We start from the raw sequence: 7,294 nt of genomic DNA on the forward strand, positions 1-7,294 counted from the left end.
CCGAGGATGCACCGAACCCCTACTTACAGCTCTTCTCCGACTGGCGCAGTCAGAGCCGACTGGAACCAACCGACCAGGGACGCTCGCTCGGTGAGGACCAGAAAACGGACGGAGCAAGTAAGACAGGGCACTCAAGTTGACCACGATACCGAGGACTGTACCCTGCACACTTGCATGATAGGAACTGACATGACATGTCAAGAGGGTGCCCTGCAACCTTCCAGGCATGATAGAACCCCAAGTAGTGTTGTGGGCGTCGACATTTGCCCTACAATGTTGTGGGCGTCATCAACTCCTATACCAGACAAACGCGGTAAGGCTCCCCCCACATGCCTCTGGACATCAACAGTGTTGTGGCCACCGTCATCTACCATACATGGTGAATACAGTAAAACCTCCCACATGCGTTTAACAACAACAGTGTTATGGGCGCCTACCATCATCTTGTACCTGATGGCGTGGGCAACAAGACTTAGTAGCATGCATACTCTCTCTCTCTCTCGCTTGTAAGGCCGTCCTCTTCATCTATAAAAGAGGATGCGCTCTCTCCCAACAGGCGATCCTAGAGTTCACTTACATTGATTCATCATCTGTAGCTTTAGACACTGTAAAGCTACACAGAGCGCACGCTCGAACACTTAGCACATAGCGGAGCACCCATCACTCTCGACCCTTCAGACCGGAGTCCGACCGGACCTCTTGCACCCCCATCTTTCTCCCTTCCATTTGTAACCCCACAGCAAACTTCGAGCACCTGGGCTCAGGAATAAACTCACCGACCGACTCAAACTGGACGTAGGGCACGTTGCATGAACTAGTATAAAACCCCGTGTCATTGAGTGCTAGGCCACCCCCGATCACAATGTACAACAAACCTATAAATATTTACGTGTTAGTCACTTTCTACACCGACAACTTTGCTTAGTACAACTCTAGAAGTTGATTTATTTGGAGACGGAGGGTTATGTTTCTTGTGTTAATTGTTGGGGGTCCTACACCCAGGATTGATAGAATTTAGAGCAAATATTAGTATATATATACCATTTGATTAGGTGTGGAAAGGAAAATTTTCACATACTAGGGACTAATGATCTTTCAATATGCCATTGTTTTGTTTATCCCAATACATGGCCCTTTTTGTAGTTTTGGCAAGCCCAGAGGCCAGAGCCATAGCATATTCCTTTAGCTCTGTGTCTTTTGCACCTTTAAGGAACAACATGGGGACATGGAATTCTTATGAAAGCGACTTCACAACCAACATCTAATGAGATGATGTGCTAAGCACACAATAATAGCACACTATTAGTCTACCGTACCTGAGTTAGAACACCAAAGGAGCAACCCACACCTTTAAAATAATTGTAAAACTCCTTAGTCCTAACCAATAAACAAATGCCCACCAATCTCCTTAGCTTTTGTTTACCATATCACCTAGCATCCCTACAATTCTGCAAAGTCCAAATAAACTAGAGGGATAGACTATTTAAACTCTCAAGTCCCAAGACTCTCCAAAGTAAAAACAAAAGAATTTGGAAAACAGATAGAAAAAAATAGGGGGTCAAACAAAACAAAGTCATCCAAATAAACTAGAGGCAAATCCATGCACCATGTCCACACCTCAGTGACCTCTATCCCTGCCCGTGCACCACACCTTCCCCTCCCCCCTTCCCCAAACCAAACAAACAAAAAAAAATCCAAAAAAATCGAGTCTTTAATCCTCGCCATAGGCCGCAAAGCCCCCATTCCTTCCTCCTTCCGCCCCCCAACCCACCCCCGACACGCACCGCCGCGTCCGTTCCCCCCACGCCGTCGCTGCCCGGCCGGTCGGCTCCGATGGGGTACGTGCTGTCGGCGGTGGCGAGGGTGCTGGAGCTGCCCACAGCGTGGGGGGCGGCCTGGGAGATGGCGCTCCTCGCGGGGCCCCTCTGGGCGGCGGCCCTCCTCGGCCTCCTGCTCGGCTGGGCCTGGCGCCCGCGCTGGGCAGCCGGCCTCGTCGTCGCCATCGTCGACGGCGGCAGCGCCGCCGCTGCTGCGCAGGCGCCGGCGCAGCCGCCCTTCGCCACGCTCGACTTTTGGAAGGCCCAGCTCCCCGCCCGTCTCCGCGCCCCGCTCGGCTACGCCGGCGCCGCCGTGCAGCAGAGGGAGGACGACGAGGACGCCGTGCAAGGGTATGTAACTGTGTGTGCTGGCAGGCTTCCCGGAGAAATGTGCTGGATGGTTCTTGGTGCGGGGTTGTGTTCAAAGGCTTAGTTCTTTGGTGGTGATTTGGCGTGTCAAAGGAGCTACCTTTGACGGAATCACGGAATGGTGGTGCTTGGCAGGTCGTCGGAGATGGCGAATGAGGAGCTGGCTGTGGGGAAGGATGACCTGGTGAACCTCTGGAGGCTGGTGGAGGGCAGGGACGGCGGCCCGGCCTGGATCAAGATGATGGAGAAGTCGCTGCCCACCATGACCTACCAGGCGTGGAGGAGGGATGCCCAGGTGAACGGATTTTCATGAGCCTTAGTGTCGTGTTTTACTTAATTTTATGTTCATGTAATGATTGAATTTTATTTGGATGAATTTAGACTGGGCCTCCACAATATCAGAGTAGCAGCATCTTTGAGAACACCACTCCAGAGGAAGTGAGGGACTTCTTCGGGGACGACGAGTTCCGAATGTCCAACAAGTGGGATGATATGCTTATTTATCATAAGACGCTGGAGGAGTGCCAGACCACTGGGACGATGAAAGTACATTGGGTCCGGAAGGTAAGCTTATCTTGGGATTTGCTTTAAGGTCTCGCTGATTGACTGATTTCATGTAAATCAGCTTATGCTTCGATCTCTTGCTCTTGTTGTTGCAGTTCCCCTTCTTCTGCAGTGACAGAGAGTACATAATTGCTCGTCGGATATGGAAACTGGGGGGCGCCTATTATTGTGTCACAAAGGTAAAATAGAGTAATAGACTTGAAAAACTACTGCATGTTGTTCTTTTGTAGCACTTCCTTATTTGGGGATTGATTCCAGGAGGTAATGGGACTTATGCTTGACCCCTAATCCAAAAATATATACTTTCTTGGTTGAATTTTGTTACATAGCGGCCTCTTGATTATAGCATGCACTGCATATGGACTGTAATGTTGACAATTTATGTTGTTGCCCCTCAACTAACTCAGTTAGGAATAGCACAGATGTACGGCTCAGAAGTTCAGTGGTTGTAGCTTACGCTTCATATGGACTGTTGGCAAAATTTATGTTGTTGCCCCTCAACTAACTCAGTTTGGAATAGGCAGACATATGGCTTAGAAGTTCAGTGGTTGTTTCTGAATCCTGATATTTCATGATGGCTATGTGTATCTAATGATACTGACCTGAGGCCACCTGTCCACGTACACTTAGACAAGCTTTTAACATCATTGAAGTTTTGATGTTAATGTTGAGTTGTTGATAGTGAAGTCTCCAATTCTTCCTTTTCATCATTATTCCTTTGAAAACAAACTATGCAGGGAAGAGGGAACCTCCATTGAATAGCAACTGCCTGTTACAGCAAGGAGAAGCTGGGAAGTAACGATATATCAATGTTGAACTTAGAAATATGCCAATTCTGGCTATATTTTCTTGCGTGATGTGTTCTTCCACTCTCTGTTATCTCAACAAAGAAGCCATAAGCGTTGGCAAAAATAAAATATACAAAGAAGCCACAAGAGCATATCTTTAAATTAATTCCCTGACTGCGTTTCATATTTCTACACATGTTTTTAGTTTGGTCCAATTCATTCCTGAAACAGCAAGAGCTTTCTTAAGGTTTCTCTTTCTTTTTTTTTCACACTCTTAGAGAATCATGTACACTGCTAAACAGTATTCTCCTTTTCCTATGCTTCTGTGTTCATATTTTCATAATAAGTTTTTCCCCTATTATTCCATCTCTATTCGATCTTCTATTTCACCCAAATTTTTCTCTCATTGCATTTTAGAATATCCGTTCTTATGCCTTCACTTAATAAATGGTATCTCACTATTGTTTTCCTTGACTGCCTGTATACTTCTCTGCTGCTTTATTTTTACCCCTTCCTAACCCATCACTCTTCACTCAGTCGATATAAATAATTTTGCTATTTTTCTGCATCCACTTTCAGTTAGTTGATATAGTATGAATGAATCACTATTTTTTTATTCTATCAGTCAGTACAGGTGATGGTTTCCCCTCAGGGTTCTTGTTGGAGCCTATATATAATGCCTGTATGCCTAAGAGAGAAAAATTGTTTAGGTCCAAATTGCAGTGGAAGCTTAGTTAGTTATTTAGTAATATATTGACATTGTTTTTGAGCATTTATTCTTCCATATGCAGTGGTTTGTAGGATGTTTCTCTAATCCTAGATATTTTCTACATCAATGCAAAGTAAAAGAAATTGTTAATGATCCTGTTAGCAATTAGTAGTTTTGAGGCTAGTTTCACTTGCATTGATCAGATCACTTGATATGTAACCATAGAGATTATTAGGCTACTCATATAATCAGCGCATGCCCAACCATTGATGTATTGGTAATGTGATGCAGGGTATACCATGCTCATCCATTCCACGGCGTAACAAACCTCGAAGAGTTGATTTGTATTATTCAAGCTGGTGCATCCGTGCAGGTAATCATTTCCTTCCTTACTTTGCTTGAAGTTGGGAAATATGAATAACCGAAAATTCCCTTTTCTTTCTGTGGCACTTCTCTAAGTAGGAATTTTCTTTTGAACTGATGTTGGAACAGTGGAATCCAAGAGAGGGAACGGAGGGTTGACAGCCTGTGAGATTCTCTTGTTTCACCATGAGGACATGGGTATCCCATATGAGATTGCAAAGCTTGGTATTCGGCAAGGAATGTGGGGATGTGTAAAGAAAATTGAGCCTGGACTCCGGGCCTATCAGGAAGCCAGGGCTGCCGGGGAGCCAGCGTCACGGAGTGCCTTGATGGCCCGAATCAATACTAAGGTCGGCGACAATTTTGTTCGGTCATTGGAGTCCAACAGCGACGAATCAGAAATCGTGGAAGCAGAAGAGAAGCCTGCGAGGAACCACGTGGCAAGGTTCCTTGTACTCGGAGGGGCAGTTGCTTTGGCCTGTACTCTTGATCAAGGGCTCCTAACGAAGGCTCTCATCTTTGGCGTCGCGCGGAAATTCGTTGGGCAGAGGAAGACATTGTAGCATCTCTGATCTTTCTCAGCGTCCTCCGCTTGGCCCATGTGCTAACTGTACTCGCCCTGATTCGCTGACGTGGAGTGGAGTAAAGAGGTGATTCAGTGGCTGGTTTATTGGCGCTAATTCCATTGTGACTGTAAGAGAGCAGATGAAGAGCATTTTGGTGTACATATATGCTGCCGGCTGTCGGGTAATGAGGAAGAGGGAATAGGGCAAACAATGTACTTCCCATTTAGAAAAGGAATTCCTACTATATATATATATATATATAAATTTGTTTCATGTAATTCTTGTATCTCAGACCAGACCAGATCAGATGATTATGCAGATGAGAAGAACAAGCATTTTTCTGTGTACTTTGCTTTTCTTGGTAAGGTGAGAAGGAATCGGGTGGCACTATGGTCGGACTGTTTTAATCTATATGCTAGTGCTCGAATTCTCTTGGTATTGAATGTAGAATTTGAACCTGCAGGGCGACAGTAGTTTGGACATCACTGATCTCCGTGGACACGGTTTCCCTGCTTCCATATAGCTTTTTCTCCGCTCTGTTCAATCTAGTCTTTCTCCGTTTCTGTTCAATCAGCATGGACGGACTCGACTTGACGAATCTCGGACACCACGCCTGTCATGTGTGGACTGGGACTAGACTTTACTCAATCCTGAATTTCTGATCCAAAACTGAATCCAGCCATTTCCAGGTATAACATTTCACTTAAAACAAATCTAGTAATATACGTACTTGGCCAGTTTTCACAAATCATGTCATTCTCTGCACCCGAGGACAAGTTTGGACGCGATTGCCCCTCCCTTAATCGCGCGCGTGCACGCCGTCCGCATTGATCGCGCCTGTTCGTTACTCACGCCACCCGTTCGGCTTGCCGCTGGCCGATCCAATAAGCGCTCGCACTGCCTCGCACTTCGTTCCTCGCCGCACGCCTCCTCGCCTCGCCTCGCCTTACATCCTCTTCGCATAGCCTCGCTGCTCGCCGCACGCTGCATGTCCTCGTCGCCTCGCCTCGCCGCTCGCCGCACGTCCTCCTCACCTCGCCTCGCTGCTCGCCGCACTTCCTCCTCGTGCTTGCGTTCGTCTCCTGCAGCATATATGTACAATCCTGTCCTAAACGACTTGTTTTATGGGTATGGAGGGAGTATAAAAAAGGAGGGAGTATTTTTTTTCCTTTTTTATGCAAAAGGAGTAATTGAAGACGGCCGAGAGCGGACAGGAATCGAAGTCGGACCCGGAGCCGGAGCCGAACCCGGAACCGCCACGCCCGTCCCGGCACCATAAATATGGCGCGAAACGAACCGTCCAGACGGAGAAGAGAGCACAGACAGAGACGATGGCGGCCGTCTTCGCGTCGCGCAAGCGCTGCGCCAGCGCGTTTCTCGACGAGCCGGTCCCGGCGCCGCCCCACCTCGCGAAGCGCGGACGGTTCTCGCCCGCGCCGGCGGCCTATCTGCAGCAGGAGGCGGCGTCCCGTGTCTCCAGCGCGGCGGCGCGCGCCAACGGCGACGGCATGGAGGAGTGCGCGGGCGTTCTTGTCGATCAGATGTCCGCGGCCGCCGACTTGGCGGACGCCAGGGCCCGCGCGTCGGCGATCCTGCAGCTCATCGAGGCCGCCGTCACCAAGCGCGCGGCGGTGGCACTGCGGGAGGAGAACGGCGCGCTCAGGGCGCGCACGGAGGCGCTGGAGCGCGGCGTGGCGGAGCAGCACAGGCGGCAGGAGGCTCTGGAGCGCGACAACGGGGTGCTCAAGCACGGGGTGGCGGCGCTCCACCGGCGCGAGGAGGCGGCGCAGCGCGCCGCGGCGGAGTCGAAGGCGCGCGAGGAGGAGGCCAAGCGTGAGGCGGCGGAGCTGAGGAAGAAGGTGGCGGAGCTGGAGGCGGCCAACTACGCGCTCGCCGCCCGGATGCTCGGCACCGACAGCTGCCGCTTCCAGGCGTTCCACGGGCCCGACGTGTTCTGAAGAGCTTGCGGCGGCTGACTTCCCCGAACCAGATCTTCATGTCGTTTAGAGCTTAGGGCTAGCGACAGCGATTAGCAGCATGTTGCTTGCGGATCAGACCCATGTAAAACCCTATCAGCCATGGCTTTGCTAGCCTAGATTCATCTTGGAATCAAACCAA

At 49.4% G+C, this 7,294-nt stretch overlaps 1 protein-coding gene across 1 annotated transcript; it reads left to right on the forward strand.

The window, feature by feature from the left end:
- Positions 1-1,708: 1,708 nt before the first annotated feature.
- Positions 1,709-5,612, forward strand: LOC136466518 (uncharacterized). Its single transcript, XM_066464955.1, has 6 exons — positions 1,709-2,168; positions 2,322-2,481; positions 2,568-2,750; positions 2,846-2,929; positions 4,539-4,620; positions 4,740-5,612. The coding sequence occupies exons 1-6, from the start codon at positions 1,834-1,836 to the stop codon at positions 5,171-5,173; spliced, it is 1,278 nt and encodes a 425-aa protein (XP_066321052.1). The 5' UTR covers positions 1,709-1,833; the 3' UTR covers positions 5,174-5,612.
- The last annotated feature ends 1,682 nt before the right edge of the window (positions 5,613-7,294 follow it).

This window comes from Miscanthus floridulus, chromosome 7 (genome assembly GCF_019320115.1).
Source record: "Miscanthus floridulus cultivar M001 chromosome 7, ASM1932011v1, whole genome shotgun sequence".
Lineage (NCBI taxonomy): Eukaryota > Viridiplantae > Streptophyta > Magnoliopsida > Poales > Poaceae > Miscanthus > Miscanthus floridulus.